The following is a 17,716-nucleotide window of genomic DNA, read 5'->3' as shown; positions in this document are numbered from 1 at the left end:
AGGCTGGAGTTGGTGGATGCGTTAAATTTCGGTCCACTTCTGAAGTAACATTTTTTGTAAACATTCCGCATCTTCGCCAAGTTCTTTGCATTTCTCTCCATTTCTATGAACCTCTCTGTAAATCTCTGAAAATGTGTTTTTCAGAGTTTTTCACAAAAATTTCGCAGAGTTTCTCAGAGAAATATTTTCGTCAGGAAGCCAATATCATATTTCAAGACCACGGGGTTATCGTCCGTGTAGAGAAAAGCGCAAATTCATTGGTGACGTATTTCTGTGGGTTCGTTAATGAAAGAGCACCAGGCGTATCATCATTTATTAAGCATACCACTGAAGATCAATACTACCGGTTGGTTTTGGAGGTGGGTTATGTAGGTGAGAATTACGTCACTCTAATGTTGAGAGTCGGAAGCTTTCGTGCCTACAGCGGGAGGTAGACATACGTAACCATGTCGATACAGGTGACCTTCGACCTTCGACAATTGCGGATCTATTGGCATTATTCAATGGACTACATTTCTGCACGATGTGTATATTACAAGCTACTCCGCTACCACTTTACGTACAGCCTGACCGTTGATCAGTGTCACGCGGTCTACTATTCGAGGTGGAAGCGGCGTGAAAATAGCCTGCAATCTTTAACCGTCGAACGAACTTGTACCTCGGTTGGTGGTCAGTCCGCGGTTTGTCGTGAGGTTCGCGGTGTCGTTCGCGAGCTTGCGGAACCAGCCCGCAATATGTTTTGATGTGGCAATATCGAGTGCCTCACCACAGCATAATAGGCAAAGTTATAAAAATAAAACCAGAATATGAATCACGCAATTTCAGTGCAGTAGTATCGGTAGTGAGTCGTTCAAGGCCCGAGAAGAAGCGTATTGTCGAAGTGAAACCTTTCTTCCGCATGCCTTTTCCGCGTGTATACGCTTGGTACGCTACATAACGATTGGGAGACATGTCCGTTTCCTTACCTATAAGCTTATACAGAGTCGAACGGAAAAGCAACAGGTGCAGCATGTGCGAAAATAGACAGTAAACCGCGACATAGTGAAAAGTCTGCGTGCGTTAGCGGGCGTTTAAAATTAACGGAAAAGGTCACCAACAGTGAGGGACGGGAGCCTGCCTTACAGTGGCGTCCTTGAAGAGAGTGATTACGTCTCGTCGAATCGCCCACGAGTCTATCCTTCCGACGATATAGCTTATTATTTTTCACTTCATCGTGCGTCAAAGACCTTTTCCAAAAATGTGTCGTTGGATTTGAGTCTTGGAGATGAAACAGAAGATAGACACACCGTCGTAACTCATCTGTATTCTTTCAAGTTCAAGGCGAGGTTGGAACCCCGCGTTCAATCCTGTTGTGCGAGTCGGCTTCTCAATTACTTCAGCTTAAAAAGCACTATACTCGCAAGTTGTACATAATAGAGCTACAATGTATACTATCGTGACATGTGTTACCATGCACCTTAGTCAGGGCTGTTGAATGAAACTTGGTGAGAGTGAAAAGTCCAGTTATCAGTTGGGCATATCCAGTATTATAAACACGGGTCATTAGTGTTATACATATGCAAGTCTTCTAGCAAGCATGAAATTGTGAATTTAAAAATATCGAACGCGTATTACCATTAGGAGTGAAGCTGATAAGGTGTTTGTTTTAACGCATTCTACTATCACTTATTCGCGTTCGTGACATACGGTAGTGTGCATGAGAATATGAGTTGTTAAACGTCCGTTTTAAAACCTCGAACGACTAATGAAGAAGTTCTAACATTGATACGCGTTGACATTGGCGATAGATTATGAACGTGTATAGTCGTACTTGGGCCTAGCACGTGACATTCTTTGAATATTTTCATTGGGTGTTCGGAGCTTCGTATATACGTATATGCACAATATTTACCGAATTACCGTAGGATAGTCGATAGTCCTTAGAACGGATTCCTACCTATACACTAGTCGTTGGTGTACTGCGCGGGAGTGGCGGGCTGGCCTGGTTTTCTGTTCTGTGATACTATAAAAGTTGTACAGTTAACTGCAAGCTGCAAGTTCAATATTACCGGTAAATCAAAAATGGTAACACCAAGTGATAGCATCGAGGGAAGCCCTGTTGGTCTACGTCGAGTTCACAGCTTTCGTCTGCTATCATCCTCGGAAGACAAAGGTGATTCACGCTATCAGTGCAATAAAAAACGAAAACTTCCATTATAATGAAAATAAACTCTAGCGTTATTTCTAACATCTGTGTAACGTATTAAACCTGTTAACTTCTCACGTTTTACGGTTTGCTTTTGTATCCTCGTTCTTTGTTGATAATACTAGTTCTTATCGCAAAGGCATATACCTCTTTTATATACATAAGTTGTCAGCTCTAGCTAAATCTATAACGAAACTAAAATATACAGCTACATACTGGGGCCACACAGAAATGAGACACTAATGAACAGTACATTACGATACAAGTGCGCGAAGTGCGAGGATCAAGTACGCGCACACAAATCGTATGCTATTTGTTTTTTTAATTCAGTGTGCGAAATTTATTATTCACAGTGTGCGAAGTAAATCATTCTCTACATTCCGTGCACGAAGTAGTGACTTTGCACACAGCGCGTAAAAATGAGTGAATCGGGCACTTCGCACACTACCAACAGGCATGAGAAATGGAATTTTGCACACTGTGTTAAAAACACTTTCATGAAACAGCGGTGCAAACCACGCCACATTTTTTTTCAAATACACACTTGAGCAATGATACATGTTTCTTATCGCGTTAAACATCAAAACGTATTTTTCCTAACCCTACTTGAAAGGTTCGATTTTTGAACCTTGTGGATTGCGCGTAAAGTGTTCATTTCTGAACGGTGTGGTAAAACGACGTGGGCGCATGCGTAGAATTCAAATGCTATATTTCACACACTAAGCGTTGCTTTGGCGCATGCACAATTTCGACTATCTCAATTTTATTCACCGTATCATGGAAAGTAAGTTACCCAACCTCACTTTTACCCGCTGTCAGTGGCACTTACATTGCTTCTCAAATCAAACTGTCCTTCATATGCAAGTATGTAACATTCTGTTACATCAATTACCTAACACAGGTTAACACAGTGTAATAACATTATAACTCAAGTTCTTTGAATGCGAGGTCAAATGTAGGTATACCGATTGCAGCATTTGCCAAGTCGTATCGATCTAGGCTAGAAAATCGTTATAACAAGAATGCAGCTTATTCTTAATTAATATCAGTATCTGAAATGACGTCAACTGATAGAGGTTAGATATACTGCAGTATAACTACGGACGGTACGTGGAACACCTATCGGTGTTCATTGACTAAGGATACTGAACTAGTCGACGCAAGAGACAGTTCTTAATCACATTTGCTTATTTCCTATTTGAGTGATTCGTAGATCACATTGAATTAACAAATGGACAAATGTTGCTTGCGAATCTAGTGATAAGACGGCTGTTTTATTCGAGATGCAGATCCATCTGATCGTGAGAAAGTGCATAAATAAAGACGATTTTAAGACATCTTTTCTACACATCAAAATTCATTTCTCAAAATTGTCCTAGGAAAATGGTCTTTTTACTTTGCGTAAAAGCCGACTTTGCGACATGTGTATTGGGTAGGAAGGCTACATGTAAATCGAAATAAATACAAGAGTTGAAATCCCACAGAGAAAATCGAGAAAAATGTCCATGAAAGGTTCCCAAAGCACGCGAAGAATAGCAACAGGATAAAAGTTGAAAAGCTGATTGAAAAAATGATAAAATTTTAGATTGATTGTGAGAAATACAGAAGAATGCAAAATAACTTACAGTGCTTAACTTGACTTGTGTTAGTAAATTTATCGGTTAATTTTGAAACTATTTGTTTTTATTCGAAGCGTCCTTTTCTGATCGTGAAAACTTAATCACAGTTTTTAATATCTGCGTCGCCCAAAATTTACGAATACTGCATGCTTATACGCATAAGAAAAATATACGTACGTTATACTGTGTTGTATAATTTAACAAGTGTACGAGCATCTTTCAGAAATGACTTTCTGGTTCTTATTGTTCGGCAGTAGATAGTTGGTTTTAGTGCGAGTTTGAGGGCCACGTGCTCTGGTTTAGGCGGATGTTTTCTTCGAATGAAGCGTTCCGGCACAAGCCATCGATTCGTAGGTCTATTTTCATCGTACGTGTTCACCGTTAATAGGATTGGTATATATATATTTTATCGTATTACAAGACAGCTAGGGAGAAGTTTATAAATCTTATGAGATGTTAGCAGGGCGATTCTGAAATTATGAATTTTCATGGTAAAAATTCTGTTTCGCGATGTGACAATTCTATGGATTCACAAATTATACTAATGTTGTTCGAATCAATTTCTGGAAATTTTTTAATTCCTCGGCTTGCAATTTATACGTATTATTTTTATTTAATCTTATTACTGCTTTATAAGTGTGAAATGTTAATCCTCTGAAATATGTCAAACGATGTGTTTCACAAAAGTTCATCAATTTTAAGGGGAGGGGCAGTCGGAATTTCAATGGAAATTCTAATTTTTTTATTTTGACGGAAAATAATTTCTAGAAAGAATTTTTGAATAGGCTTCTTCTCGTACGAAAAAGGTTACAGCATTATCGAACTCTCAGCACCAGATTTTCACACATTTTAAAATGTCGGTGTTTGTTGGATCTCATCGAATCAATTCAAAATATAATCTTCACAACGTTGTTAGCTCTTCCAAAATGTACCCCAAATCACTCGGTTCGGATAGACAGGTTCGTTTTATATAAAGGTTTCAAGACATTAAAAATCTCTCGAGTTAATTTGGTTTGGTATTCGTTCACTTTTCGGAAGAAATAATTCAAATTTATAACCACGGAATTCCAGATTAGATTCCCGGATACGTCATTAATTTCTCAAGTCACCTAAAATTATCGAAATTACCGCCTAAAATTTATAACGTCAGTCACCAAACCCAAAGGACTACAAAAATAGTCTAAACTCTACAAACTCATAATATTTCTACGAATAAAGTTGGAATTCAATACATTTCTTGAAATTTTATTAAACAAGGATTTACCAATAAGAATAGATATTGATATTACATGATTGTGCAATATTCAACGACACATTCTTTCTATTTAATAAAATATCAGACATATGATTTTTTGTGGGGGGCTGGGGGGGGGGGGGGGCGAGGCGTTGCCTTATGCTGATAAATTTCTTCCCAAGAAACACACGGATGACTCTTATTTGACTTACTGCCGGCAGAAAGTGCATTCCACTAATCAAAGTCTAATGAAGAGGGCATATTTGAAGCTATATTACAGTTGATTTACGTGTCTACCATACGTTCACGAATGTCTGTTCGATTATTAATTTATAGTCAACAACGTACAATTCGACTATAAATTGATTTGTTGTGAGTAAAAAATATTCAAACGAAACTACAAAATTTTTACAATTATCAGGTTTTTTTTACCCCGTTATATTCGTTACGTCGAGCACTATACGCGGCGCGCGGCGATATCTAATTTTGGTTTTCAGATTGTTTTATTCTTCACGTTTTTGAGGACATTCGTTGACACATGGATATCGCAAGTTTGACCTTTCGGTTATTGACAGTCATTATCACATTTCAGGCGAATAGTCACCGTTTTGCCAACTTCCCGCCAATTGTAAGTCAAATTTTTCGTCTGTCAATGTTACGCCGGCTTTAATTTGTCGAACAATAGTCGAAATTTTGTCAAGTGTGCTACTTGGCCTTGTTATTACAATTGGCAGCGACGTGATACGTAACTTTTGCTGATTTTATTTCTTTATCTCTTGTTTTCCTTATACTTTTATACCGGAGAATCTCTTGAAACTTGAAAATCAACCGCGCATGCGCCAAATATTTCAATCTCAGTGGTCGGCGAAATCGGACACAACGTACCCAAACAACAAAATGTGCACGTTTGAATTTTCAAAGAGCATAAGCATAAAATTCCGACCGTTCTTTGAAGAATCAACTTTCCGACACAATAACAAATACTTCCCAAACCTTTCCGAGTCACTACCTCAATTATTTAAGATTCTAACCTCGAAAATTCGTATCAACTACATCGTCGTCAGAAACGGTTTGACAGCTCAAAATTCAGGATGGCCAGCCTGCACGAACAGCCGATAAAGCTTGCGCATGCGCAGTTGATTTTCAAGTTTCAAGAGATAGTCCCGGTATGCATTGTTATTGCTTTCACTCCCTCCACCCTCGTGTGAAATAATAAAAATGGCGATATTTTAATATCCGCACGAATGATTTCTATCTTATTTACAGAGGGTGACGTTGGGTCGCAGTTAAGACGAGGTGGGTCCCTACGTATACAAAGGACCACCAACTATGCTGGATCCTCTACACTAACCGTTTCCACTGATCCTGATCAAAACAATGGCCGGCCCGCCAGGCCCACCAGACACTCCGCACCTTCCACAGCCGCACCTGCACCGGAGTTCCTGGCCCGTAGTCTTCTGCAACTCGGTTGTCCCATCGTCTCGATACCTCAGTGAGTTATTTATATTTATATTTACTATCTAGGTATGTACACTCGGGGACAATGAATCTGAGATAACTATTTTTTTACACTAGACAGTTATGTTGGCAACACGGAGAAACCTACAGCGCTATAGTCGGCCGAGCGCAAAACAAACTCAAACTCAATAAACATAACATAACCCATGACTTGTGAAGAATTCGTGAACCAGGAGGTTGATTGAAGAAGAAGTTTAATCGAAAAATTCCGGTCAGGTAACAACAAACGCGCTGATATCCAACATCTCAGCCATTTATACTCAAACATTCTCTAGTTTTCAAATATTGGCACCCTTTGCTCTGGTTGGTCATCAGTTTTAAATCCATGATATTCGAACACAGATCAATATCATACCTCATTACCATAGATTTACGGATCGATTTCCGCCAATCTTTACTTCCGTCCAAAATGCTGAACTAATAACACCTAAGCAGGAACAGGTCGTCAAATTTGTGAGTAATCTGTCTAAACTTATTTGATCTCTTGTTTATTTCAATTCTCACACACTTATTAATTACTTTAGTCGTCAAAATTTCACTCATGTAAACTTATTTTATACTTTTTGCCATCCGCAATTTCTATACTTAACCTCAAAATCGTGACAATTTATTAATTTATAACTAAGTTACAACAACAGCAACTATTCTTATGAACGTAGTCTCTGTTTCAATTCAGAATTGTTTTTTGAAACTTTTTTGTTAATTATTATAGCCTGAGGATGGTTGGCAGGGCCCGGCCGAAACGTCGGAAACGTTTTAACATGTTACGTTTTCCAAACAATTAAACTCTCTTTACCTGACCGGAATTTTTCGACTAAACTTCTTCTTCATAACCCATGACCGTCGAATCTAACTTTCCAACACCGCGGGGATGATGACTTGTTGGATTGACAAGTATTCTAGCTGTAGGTATTGCATAATTATTCAGGCTACTGATGAACAAACAGTGTCACACGTCTTGTGGGTATGTTTGGTACACTGCAGAGACTTAATGTAATATATATGTTTCTCGTTTGAGATGCTTTCATCATTGCTGCTCCATTATTTCCATACATTTTCCTGCATTGCGTATAAAACTACAATTCTGAGAAGCTCGAGAAATAAGTATAATAGGAAATGTGAATAACTGCACGTTCTGGAAATTCTAACCTACAAAGTGCTAGCAGTAAGACCAGTTTTCATCCTCCTTGGAAAGAGTCTTACTGACAATGAGTCAACTTTGAAATATTGTATTTATAATCGCGAAATATGTCGCTTAGCAATAAAAAATGTTCTTCATCTTATTTTGAGAAACACGTTTCATCAACTACGTGACAATGTGTGTGCGTGTGTGAAATCTTGTATCTTGAATTCCGCAAAAACAACAATTTCAATAACTATACACATTTTCAACAATTATTTCGTTCATACTACATTACAAAGATATGACTTTCTCGATTTTGAAGAAATTTACGGGTACATCAATTTATCAGTATATAGGGACGTGTCACGAAATTTTTGAAACTCCTAATCCTTTCAGTTCCGTACGTTCTGTATTCCGAACTAATGAAATATGGGAAGAAATTCATGTATTCGATAGAAATACGTCAACATTGAATGTCTCGACTTCCGGTTACCGAATGGTGGTCGTTCGAATTTCTAAAACGTGTATAAATCTTAGACTCTACTACGAATTTTCCTAGAATTTGGTACATGAGTTTTCGTTTTCAGTTTATCATAATTCAGTGTTACTCATTTAGATATAATTCACGGTAAACGTCTGACTGGATTGTTCGAATTATTTTTTATGTATATTCGTTTTTTCCTCGATGCGTACCGGTCATCATTTCTAAATTTGTCTCGTACGATAATGTACTCTGGTCTCTTATTTGAACACCTCACTAGGCTGAACTGAGCTTTTGAGGACTAAGAATTCGATCAATCGATCGTGCCTATTTCAGCCAACGATAACCTTTCTTATTCATCTGACTATTTTTTTTTTATACATCTTTGATATTTCCTTTAATCCAACTGCTTCTTATCCATCTTTGCCTTTGTTTGGTTAATGGGTTCGGTATTATTGAAGACGACTTTCCACTTTTTCCTGCAAAAGGACCTGCGAAGGTTATCTGTACTTTAAATAAGCTCTGATAATTACACCTTTTGGACCGATCCATAACGTAGCACCAGAGAGAAGGCTGGCTTTTAATCTCCATATCAAAAGCTGATCTGAATATAGAATCAGCGATTTCGTTTCCAGTTATTTCACTGGCGGAAGGCATCTAGACTAGCGTGATGATGCAACCCGTTTTTTCGAGATCCAAAAGTCGTCCTTTGGTTTCGGTAGTAAGGAGATTGACATGGAATTTAATCCGATGGGAAATATGCTTTGTAGAACACTTCTTGAATCTGAATAGATAATCTTTATTGTCTTTTGATCTATCACTACTCGGATTATGCTCACGGCTTTTCTAATACCGAATGCCACTGCGGAGAAAATAGACGCGTTGTCGTTCAGGCGGAAGGTGAACGATCTTCCTGTTCTAGAATAGAAACCTGTGCTTCCCACGCCTATTGACGAGATTCGGCGTGAGCTATTGGTGAAAATAGGGTCGACTTCCCAAAAGGCCTCTGTCACTAATTGGCGGAAAAGCAAGTCAGGTGACTGTTAGCCTCACAATTAGACTGACGGACTTATCGATAGTGCGATTTACTTTCCAATTTGACATTCATATCCGTACGAATGACATTAGGTTTGACAAATCTGGATTTTAAGAACCCCAAGTTCTGGCTACATTTTGAAGATGAAGGGAGAACCATACTTTTTTTTTAATGGTGATGCTTCAACATATGTTTGCTGACATCAGCAAGAACTTAGGAGTCATCAAATTTCTTCGACAAGTCAAGTTTTTGAACATGATTTTTTCGCCGACGTATATTCTTTTGTAGAGCAGAGAGGTTTCACCGGTCTAAGGGGCGAAGAATCTTTGTTGGTCATGACGCCCAGAACGTGGCGGAGATAAGTGAACTGGATGAAGTAAGAATTCCAAATTGTTGAAATTCGGACAGTTCGTTACATTGAATGCCGTAATTCAGAATGGCAGAAACTCCAAAGGCCAAAATGAACGGTCAAAACTGGTATATCAATGCTTCCCAACATCAGCGCTGTACGAAGTGCGTCTTGACGAGCAGATATCGATGGTTGCGTAGAATAACCGGCTATCTCGAGTTTCGCTTGAAAAACCGACTATCTCGAGTTAGGTTTGAATAACCGGCTATTTCGAGTAAAGTTCAAAATTGGCTATTTCGTTTTTGAAATTTTTGGCCGCAAATTAAGTTGGTAGCAATGTCGGGCTGAATACAAAATTCGGCAACGCTTCACAAAATTCATACAAGCTTCGTTTTGGGAATGTACGTATTATACGGTTATCTACATAATTATAATGCAGAAATGAAAGTATAAAACATCAGGCGTATGTTGAGATAAAATGTAAGATTATCATTTCGGCATAATGACATTAAATTGATAATGATATTAAATGTCATTATGCCGAAATGATAATTTTTAATTTCATCTCAACGATAACTCGAGTTAGCCGATTTTCCAAGCAAACCACGAAATCGCCGGTTTTGGAAGCCTAACTCGAGATAGCCGGTTTTTCAAGCCTGACTCGAGATAGCCGGCTATTCTATGCAACCGTCGATACTATGTATCTTTAGCCGAGAGATTCGGACCGGAACAGATTTGGTTTACCTCTTTGTAACATTGGAAAGCGTTGTACTGGTAAGAGGAAGCAGAGTGATTTTCCTTGCAGTTGAGAAACATCAACTTGTCTGGGAAAGGATAACTCAAGTAGTTGTGGAAAACAATAGAGATTTTTGTTTATATTACACATACATTATGTTGATTAAATACCCTTTCCGTAGCAAAGTGTTAGGTTAGGTTAGGAAGCGTAAACAGTTGTTACATCTTCTGACTGAGAAAACTCATGACAGAACCTTTCGTTTTGTATTCCAAATAGTAATAAATTCAGGGGTGTTACTTGCAGAATGAAAATAAAGTCTCAAACTTTGTTTCAATTTTTACTTTTTGTGATGGGAATTAAATACTCTGAAGACAGCAGCTTCATCAAAACTTGGAATCACATCTCTAACCACTCCAGTTCTGTATACCCTCCAGTCGGGTATAAATCACCTACAACAGGATTTAGGAAAGCAGTGGCTTCATTTTTCATAAATTTGTTAGTCACCTTTCGGGAGCTAAACAAGAGGGTTATTTTGTTCGGGGGCTGTATTCTAATATCATTGATGGTTTTATTATGAGGCTCTTATAGGGGCTTGGAAATCGTCATCCGATCAACCAGATAATATTTATTTGTGGATGCTTGTCTACATCCAGTAGGTGTACCAAAAAAGGAACTTCAGACAATTCGTCGTATCGGTTGTCAGCTACATAGTCGGTCTTTGTTTTCTGTTTTTTTGTCTTTCTGCATCGGCTAAAGTGGACCACCCTATAGATCAGAAATTAACATACCATTTTTAACCGTAGCTTGCAACGCTATAATTATTATCAAAACCTACGCATTGTTGCGGCAAAAACGCTACGCATAGCGCAGTTTTACATGCAATGCTGAATACAAATGTGGAAAGAATTTTTTGTTTCACGCGACAATAACACCCTCGGATGATGTATTCCGGTGAATGGATGATCACCGATTGCATATTTGATCAGATATTAGCATTCTCAATTTGCATTTTCAAGTGCATATTTCTATTCAAGATTGCATGCAGAATTGCGGTGCCATCGGTTTTTTTGCTTCATTGTTTATAATGCGTAGTCTTTGATGCTAGTTAAAATAAGTGACTATTTACGCGGTCAGTAAGGATTGGCATCATGAAATGAGAAAACGTTGTAGTTAGCCTTCGAAATGGAATGGAATTTTTCAGATATTCATTCTGTCACTTCTGTAATATGAAAGCTGTCCGAATCATGGTGATTCTTTTTTAACCGAATCATTCGAAATAACATTTCCAAAAATCGGTCCACAAAATTCGGTTAAAAGGAACATTTACCATTTCCGATGCGCTAATTCAAGTAGTTTCCTTTTTTTTTTCAAGGAATCAATGTATCAAAAGTTGGTCATGTACATGTACATATTTTTTATCATAATGTTGAAGTATAAATAAATATTCATCGTTTTTTCGCTGCTTCGATTTAAAAATAATGCCAAGAATTTAGCTTCATACTTGTGGAGACTTACAATTGATGGTCTTCTTCGGTACGTAAATTGATATTACGATTGATGCAAGCAATAAAAAAAATTTTGTTCGCGATACTTCATAAATTCAAAAAAATTTAAAAAAAAAAGTGAAAAATCAACTGACCGCGATCTTCCACACAACGTAAAACGCTCATCTTTTCATAAAATCTTCTCTTCTAACCTGACCAAACTTTTTAAGGGATTGTCATGGTGGAAAATCGCAAATGATTTTTTTCCTAAACACCCTAGTATATACATATTATCTGCAGCGTACGATTAGATCTCTATAAACCTGGCTATACTTTATGCACATATGCATATATGCACGAGGAGAAATATATTTAGGTATAGCTGGGAATACGGCATATAGCTATAAGCTATATACTCGGTCAATAGGTGACCTCAGGCGCGCAGACGCAACGGGATGAGCGAATGTGAACTGGTGTGCGAAACGTCTGTGATGTGATGTGATGTGAATCGGAAAGTGCATGACTGCAGGGCGCTGCACGTTTCGACTACCGCATTGCCGTATATACCATTTATAGTTTCTTATAATTTTTAAAAATCCTCGAAACGCTCACTCATCGCTGCTAATTCTCAACCATCGAATTTGACAAGTCTGTACTTGAGAAACGTTGTGGGAGGCACGTCGAGGAAGAGATTATCTTCCGCGTACATGTTTGCTTATAAATAATACCTCGTTATTTACCGCTGCAGGAAGAATCAAGTGTTTGTCTTTTTTTCTCACCATATGTACGTGATACTCCAACGAAAGAGTTGTAACAATCGGATTTTAATTTATTCACCGTTGTCAAGCCAATCGATTTAAACGTATGTGTAAACCCTCCGTAATCTCGAAGCCTAATCTCAACTGCTGTCTGATTACGCTTTCCCCAAAGCTCAACAAGAACGTCTTCGTAATTCGTATTATATATCCGCATTAGTACCCAACGATAAAATTTTCCAAACGCAAATGATAAGGTCTACGTACATGTATATTTGATTCGAAGTAAGTTACTTTCTTTATTTTTTAAACAGTTTTACGTCATCGCAATTAAACTGTACATTCCTTTTTTTGCCAAAGACTCTTTTCTCAACGTTCAGTTGTAATAAACGATCGATTAAAGCCCGATTATCAGGCACGTGCGTGTTGTACACCTGGAAGAAAAGTTACGTGCCAATAAAGTGAAACTTAATCCGAAGAGACGTGCATAAGTAAAAAAAAAAAAAAGAAAAAAACACAAACGAAAAAAAAGAGAACAAGAAACGAAAAAGAAAAAATATTAAAATTTGAATTTGGATTTACTTATCGTTTGCTCGAAAACGCGAAACAGTGGCGCCCTTGTACTGGACGGCAAGCTACGAGACTACTCGCCACAGGTGCAATTTGATTAAAACTAAATTTAGATAAATTAGTTATAGATTTTGGCTTGCTTGCGCCCCCTTGTTTGACGATCCTGATTGCAGAAGCTGTATGGCTGCTGTTTACGTAGGACGGCAGTGTAAAATAGATAGTTCTTACAAGGCATTTATACATAATATATTCTCTTTTCGATTATCATTGATCCATTGGGATAAATTCAGATTTATTTCTTCCCCCATCTTTCGTATTCACTTTTACTCCTTAATTTCTTTTCAGCTTCGTACTTTTCCAGTGTAAGTGTAATTAGATCCGAATGTAACACGAGTCTAATCAAATTATCGGTACTCACGTGTCACACAATATATTCTCTCGCACGGCGAACTGTAGTTCCTAAAATTCTTCACCCGGAATCGGTGTAGGTCAAGGCATTCGTCGAACTGTCGTTTTGTCTTCGATTTCGCATTTTTTTTTTTTTTTTTAAATATCGCCGCTCTTGTAAATCCCTATATGCGTACAGTCACTGCTGTTCTATACTTTTGAAAAATAATTGCAATTATTTACAGCCACGTTTACCTGGCATTCGTAAAATCCTGTAACGTTTACGGATCGCGATAGTTACCAAGATTAATTTTCTAATCATGTACACAGATTGAAGGAAAAAGCGTGTAAAATTTTAATCACAAGGCATAAAAATTGCACAATCTTCATCAGAAAGATTAACTTTCGTAATTGTTATAGAATTGAGTATCAGACTCAGTTTTAGCGTTAGCAGTGATTACTGGACCAAATTTTACCGTAGTGAAGTTGAAGTGACAACACGATCAAGTTTTTAGGTTAATATCGAACGCTGCATCCTAATTTTGTCACGTCGTTTTTCTTCATCGGCAAATCACTCGAGAATTCGATGTGTTTGTCCGAAAAGTAGGTCAGCTGACGTATGACTTTTCAGTATGTTATACTTTCAGAGAAATTCATATTCTTTTGTACCTTCGGGTGGATTGATCTATTTGTTTGCAATTTTGTTTTTATACTTTACCAACATTCTTTAAATATCCTACAATTCGATTGCAAAAAGCAATACCGGCATTCACAATCAGTTCTTACAATCAGTACTCTACGAACAATTCGTCCTGACACAAGGTTTTCAATGTAAAATTTATTGAGACTTAAAAATGTATGGGACTTATTGTTAGATCAAAAACGTGATAAGGGAAAAGCTTTAGAAAGTCTCACTTAAGGTAACGGTTTTACATATTGAAGGTCTTTTACCAATCGACGAGCTTAAGATAAAATCTGTCAAAAATGATTTTTAGAGTATTCCTTTAAGAATTAACTAAACTATTGTTCATCAAAATTGGACCGATTGTATGGATTTTTGTTGAAGAATAGTAGATTGTGTTATATATCTCTGACCTTGTTAATAACAGGGTGTCTACTGTCTATATTTAAGTTTCATAGTTTAAAATTTTTTTAAACAATGTTTTGTTTAAACTATTTATTGATAACATTTCGGGATTATTATTATTCAAATTCAATTTTACTACTGTTTTTATTGTGAATGATTTTTTCAGATTTTTATCTAATCACAAAGTATTCAATATAGTAGACGAACCTTACTTTTGGTTGAGAATGTATAATCAGTACATCCTTAACTTGATTAACTTCAGTTTCACTTTTTCAACCCTTCGTCAGTCATGTTCTTGTTTCAAAATATTTTTCAGCCGTCTGTACATCTCATATATCCTTAAAAATTCACCGAGAATCTTTCTTCTTAGCACTTAATATTTACAGCAGGGAAAATGATAGTTTTCTAAAATTGTCAACGAAGTGGTACGTAATCATCTCACAATTGGTATTATCGTGAAAACAATGGTTAAAGATTGCACTTATTCTGCCGTACCAAGAAATATAAAATATTTGCACAAATCTTCTCGCCTTCAAACTGAGAAAATTGACAAAAAAACTTTACGATGTCAATTACAAAAGCTCTGTTTGATTATGCAGTAAAAAAATTAAACTTTCAATCGATCACTAGAACAGAAAATTCAGTTACGGTTATTTCTTGACCCTAGATATTACATGTAAAAAAAAAAAAACTCACGACCCTTTACATAATAGTTTTTGCTTCACCAGGAAAGAATCAGAATAACTCGCAATCCAATCGACTTTCTAAATTGGAATCAGTGAACTAATTTGAAAGACCTCTTGCAGGTTTTGCATCAGTTATTGTTTATTTCCAACGGCTGTTTAACATATGATGATTTTACCCGTAGAGATGTAGATTTGTAATAAAAAGATGCTGTCCAATTTTTTATAATTCATAATTAAAACGTATTTTCGTCAAAGATGTGATTTATCAATCAGCTTTTCCCTCGGCACGGCGGTATAGGTATAGTCACATATTATTCAGGTATATTGCGTAACTTCTCCGTGAAATTAACAATATACTTATAGTTCCCGAATTATCTACAGATATTTAAATGTAAGATTTCTTAAAAAGGCTGTGCCAAAATTTGATGTGAAATTTTTTTTGGGGAAGCTTGAGAAATTTCTAAAACCGTGGAAGTGCACGTGATCAACTAGGTACTCTTGATCGAATAACTCGGACGTACCGAAACCTAAAATCGTGATGTCTACGATCTACAGTCACCAAACCAGACGAGTAATTACCAAATATCGTGCAAAAAGATGTCTACCAATTGGCGCTCAGATATACCATTGGGCAAGGATCCATTTCGAAGGTACACAGACCTTTTTTGTTACCCCCCAGCTTGAAAAGACCCGCCCTTTTATTGTTGGTAATTATTGAAAGAGTACTTGTCTTGTATTCTTTGTATGCATGCCATATTCCCAAATTACTCGTAGCATGTTCTTGTTATTGATTGTTCCTCTGCGACATGATTTTTATAATTTCTCGTCATTCTCACAATTGGTACCTACACTGATTGTGGGAAAAATTTCAGCTGAATAGGTATCGTTACGACAAATCGCTTAAAATGTTGTTGGAATAGCAAGAAAATTTGGTACGAGTAACTATTTACAGTGATTATAGATTTTAATACTGAATGTTCTAGTTTTTATAACAATAAATCTGTTTCTCAAGTTGACTAAGTTTTCATAAAAATATCAATTTACTTTGCATTGATACAAAATTACGGTAATACTTACAAGAAAATACGTGGGGTTTACCAATAGTAACACTTTTTTGGTTACCATTACGAAACTCATTTCGATTTTATATCCAGAAGTATATTTTTCAGCCATGGTAAGATACTGAAAATAGTTGAGGACTGCGTACAGTAACCACAAATAGAAATTTCTCGTGTGGTATCAAATCCTAACGCTTGAATATACTTTTGGTTTCTTCTTCTTATAATTTATTTATTAGTATAAAAAGTTTAAAAAAGTTTCGATGTGGATCAGATGTTTGCAGAGAGATTGAGAGATTCGATTGAATGACTTCAAGCTAGAGTTTGATTTGACTTTTGAAATCTTCTGATTGCAAACAATCTATAACATCTTGTTCTTGAGTACACTTCATTCGTTACATATAACGAAACAAAATTTTTTTATGTTTTCTAAAAAGTGGAAAATGGAATGTTTGGATAATGTTCGATTTTTGAGATTCGACATCAAGAAAATCGTTTCAGGTACTAAAACAAGTACAGTCTAAATGCTTAATTTGCTCCACAGGACAAATTTATTGTAAGATGCAACCATTTGAAAATTTATTCATCAATCAGAACAATACACTTTTCAAAAATTGATGCCCGATTCTTTAATGAGGATTGATGAATTTGGTTAATTGTTTATTGATTAATAAAAAAATCGAATCTTGATCTTTCCCATTCAGAAATACCCAAAACTGTTTTCGCTCCTATCCAGTTAGGAATCGATTTATGTTTAGCCGAACACCTTTTGACGTTTACATTCTCAAATAACTTGAAATTTTTGTTCAAATATTCTACGTGGAAACGTCAACGGATTTTTTTGCACTTCGAGTGCAGACTGTTACTCGAATGGTTATATTTTTAAATTGTCATAATTCAAATCTCCACATACAGTTACTACGTTATGAATTTATTCATGAAAAAAGATATCTGATGAATTAATAAAATAATCATAACATGAATTAATTTGATTAGAGATTTTATTTATATTACACATACATAATCTCGATTAAATCTTCTTTCCGTAGCAAAGTCTTAAGTTTCGTATATTCATTTGTAACGATGTTAGAATAGTTTTCATCTATGTAACGCATTTTCGAATTTGTACAAGTTCTTGGTTATAATCTTGACCGGCCTTCGGTACAGATAAATTTACGGGGCATGCTGATTCAGAATACACTGATTAGTTACCGTCAGAACCACTGAAATGGGAATCAAATATCCATTATTTGTACTGGTTCTTCACATCTCAATCCCTGTCTCTGTCTTTCTTAAAATGTGTGTCATCGTATTTCAAATTTTAAATAAAAATTCAATTTTCGGTACCATTTTCGATACCATTACAATTTTCGGCGCTGTATTAGTCACTAATTGCATATTTGGTTAA

At 36.5% G+C, this 17,716-nt stretch overlaps 1 protein-coding gene and 1 long non-coding RNA gene across 5 annotated transcripts in view; one reads left to right on the top strand and one right to left on the bottom strand.

Annotated features, from left to right (window-relative positions):
* The first annotated feature begins 597 nt into the window (after nucleotides 1-597).
* Nucleotides 598-17,716, top strand: part of LOC107222255 (GRAM domain-containing protein 2A) — a 102,128-nt gene continuing 85,009 nt past the window's right edge. Inside the window, exons 1-2 of one of the 4 annotated variants that reach the window (XM_015661532.2) lie at nucleotides 598-2,152; nucleotides 6,305-6,530. In XM_015661532.2, coding sequence (XP_015517018.1) covers nucleotides 2,062-2,152; nucleotides 6,305-6,530 — 317 coding nt within the window. In that variant the 5' untranslated portion in view covers nucleotides 598-2,061. Of the gene's footprint in view, nucleotides 2,153-2,828; nucleotides 2,970-6,304; nucleotides 6,531-12,270; nucleotides 13,177-15,631; nucleotides 15,901-17,716 lie in introns of those variants that run through there. The other 3 variants (XM_046734964.1, XM_046734965.1, XM_046734966.1) reach the window with 3 other exon arrangements.
* Nucleotides 10,976-17,716, bottom strand: part of LOC124293587 — a 53,509-nt gene continuing 46,768 nt past the window's right edge. The window contains exon 3 of the long non-coding RNA XR_006903456.1: nucleotides 10,976-11,046. This is a non-coding gene — a long non-coding RNA (uncharacterized LOC124293587). The remainder of the gene's footprint in view (nucleotides 11,047-17,716) is intronic.

Source organism: Neodiprion lecontei, chromosome 3 (genome assembly GCF_021901455.1).
Source record: "Neodiprion lecontei isolate iyNeoLeco1 chromosome 3, iyNeoLeco1.1, whole genome shotgun sequence".
NCBI classification, from domain to species: Eukaryota; Metazoa; Arthropoda; class Insecta; order Hymenoptera; family Diprionidae; genus Neodiprion; species Neodiprion lecontei.
The sequence above is the reverse complement of the archived record's forward strand: the minus strand, read 5'-3'. Positions and strand labels throughout refer to the sequence as shown.